Source organism: Myotis lucifugus, unplaced genomic scaffold (genome assembly GCF_000147115.1).
Source record: "Myotis lucifugus unplaced genomic scaffold, Myoluc2.0 scaffold_138, whole genome shotgun sequence".
NCBI lineage: Eukaryota > Metazoa > Chordata > Mammalia > Chiroptera > Vespertilionidae > Myotis > Myotis lucifugus.
In genome coordinates, this window is record NW_005871186.1 from 3,371,657 (window position 1) to 3,374,104 (window position 2,448).

The window sequence follows — 2,448 nt, forward strand, 5'->3', positions numbered from 1 at the left end:
GGACTCTGTCTTCTCTAAGAACACCCTGGCTCTCAAGGAAGTAAGTATAGGCAGGAAATACATATGGACAGCCAGAAGGACAATCACAGGCCAAAGGAGAGTAGGGTGGAAGACTGGTCTCCAGCTTCAATTGCACTTGATGAAGCATTTCTGTAGAAAGAGCTTAGACTCTATAGCCTGGATTTTGATATCTACTCTATACCTCTCCAGGTATGTGATCTTTGCTAGTTACCTCTCTTAAAAGCATTTTTTACTTTGTTAAATGTAAGTAATGATGCATTCAGGGATGTTGTGAAGATGAAATTACTTAAATATGATTGCCTAGGCTCAAAGCAGTTACTCAAGAAACATGTGTTTCTCCCTCTTGCCTAACTTCACCTGAACCAGACAAAGAAAATAAAGAAAGGTGTCTGGATAGATTATGAAGTAAGCCTCCATGTGCATAATAAATTCTCACTCACAGGCATTTCTAGGCATTGCTACCTAGGAAAATCACTAAGCAAATAGGGGAGAAGGATTTAGACACCTTTTCTACATATTCACATTTCTCTGTGCAGCAATTTCTGAATTCCTTGTTTTATCTCTTTGGTCCGAACCCCATATACAATGGGGTTCAAGGCAGGAGGTATGAGGTGATGAAGGACATTGAGCAGGATCAGGATGTCCATAGGGACCCTCTTTCTGGCCACATTTGTCAGCACCACAACCAGCAGGATGGTGCTAAAGAAGAGGATGAGGATGAAGTGGGAGCTGCACGTGCTCAGGGCTTTGACTGCAGCCCCCTTGGCCTTGAATCTAAGCACAGCTCTTAGGATGAAGGTGTAGGAGAGGAAGATAAGGATGAAATCTGAGCCCAGTAGGGTCCAGCCAGCCACAAATTGGTAGAGTCTGTTCAGGGTGAAATTGTCGCAGGAGAGCCTGGACACAGACAGGTTGGCACAGATGCAGTTCTCAATGACATTTTTTCCACAATAATGGAGCTGGGCAGAGAGAATAGGAATGGGTGCAGAGAGAAGGGCATTTCGTGCGACAATAAAGACACTAGCCTTGGCCACAAACTGATCAGTGATGATGGATGGGTATCGTAGAGGATGGCAGATGGCTACATAGCGGTCATAGGCCATGACCATGAAGGTGCAGGACTCCATGGGGAGGAAACTGTTCATGATGAACATCTGGAGGAAGCAGGCAGAGAAGCTGATGGACCTGAGGTCAAACCAGAAGATGGCCAGGACCTTGGGGATGACGGTGAGGCAGAGCACCATGTCCAGTAGTGAGAGCAGGCTGAGCAGGTAGTACATGGGCTCATGCAGAGAGGCCTCCCGTCGGATGGTGATCAAAAGAATACCATTGGCCCCCATGGCCAGGAGGAAGAGGAGGCTGAGGGGCAGGGACAGCCAGTGCTGCCAACTCTGGTAGTTAGGGAAGCAGATGAGGAGGAATTCGGAGACTGGGGCAGTGGAGTAGTTGCTGGGTGAAGCCATTGAATTAATCTCGAGCTGAGAAGGCTTCTCTTAACTCTTTGTACAGTCAGATGTAAGACATAATTTTTTAAATTGACTTCAAAAGTATTCCTCTCACTTACTCTTTAGGAAGCTAATCATATATAGGAGACTTCCCAAATAAGGAAAATTCCAGTCAATGTTTTATTTTGTTTTTAGTGCAATAATCAGGAATGGTTAATATTCAAAATGTTATCTGAACATCCATACACATATCATGTTGGTAATATGCCATTTAAATTAGACAAAGAGTGAGTAGTTTAAAAGGAGGGTGAAGACCTTTTGAGAGATCTAAGTATAGATAAAAAGGCATGTCACTTCCTTCCAAAAGAATTTTTCTTTTTCTTTTTCTTTTCCCTTTTGGTAGAGTGGTGAGACTTAAATAATGCTACAGTCTATGGAGGAAAAAATGGATACGTGAAATAATTAAATTTTTTAAAAAGGATAAGGAGTAATCTCACAGCATTAAGAGTGTTCAACAAGTTAGGTCAACATGGTACCAGTTTAAGAAAAGAACAATGTTAGTAGTATAAAGGAGAGAGGCTAAAAGCATTCCTACTTTGTATAGTAATCTCATATATGATGAAGGAGGCAACTAACCTATGGTGAATACGATGTTTTTTTAATGGGTGTTATTTAAAATTTTTAAATAAGTGTTTTGAGATAATTGTTGACATTTCAAGGGGGGAAAGCATCTATTTAGGTCCTCACCATCTACCATACACCAATATAAGTTAAGATGGATAATATTGTTGTATCCCCTCCCCAAACTTATGATAATCTAGATGAGAAGAGAATATAAATTTGCTTAAATTCAACCTTTGCTAAAATCCCAATACTATTGGAATATAACCATTTCTTTTCCCAGAACTCTTAGAATAAACCAACAGGAAAGGCTGATTGCACTATAAATTTATAGTTACCAACTTCAAATGGGCCCACAATA

The 2,448-nt window shown here is 41.2% G+C and overlaps 1 protein-coding gene across 1 annotated transcript; it reads right to left on the bottom strand.

Annotated features, from left to right (window-relative positions):
- Positions 1 to 470: 470 nt before the first annotated feature.
- LOC102441132 (olfactory receptor 56A1) lies at positions 471 to 1,514 on the bottom strand. The gene has a single exon (XM_006094571.1). It carries the CDS (start codon positions 1,482 to 1,484, stop codon positions 540 to 542), a length of 945 nt encoding a protein of 314 aa, XP_006094633.1. The 5' UTR covers positions 1,485 to 1,514; the 3' UTR covers positions 471 to 539.
- Positions 1,515 to 2,448: the final 934 nt, after the last annotated feature.

Coding starts and splice junctions, on each gene's coding strand:
- LOC102441132 (XM_006094571.1), bottom strand. CDS start 1,484: ATGGCTTCACCCAGCAACTACTCCACTGCCCCAGTCTCCGAATTCCTC.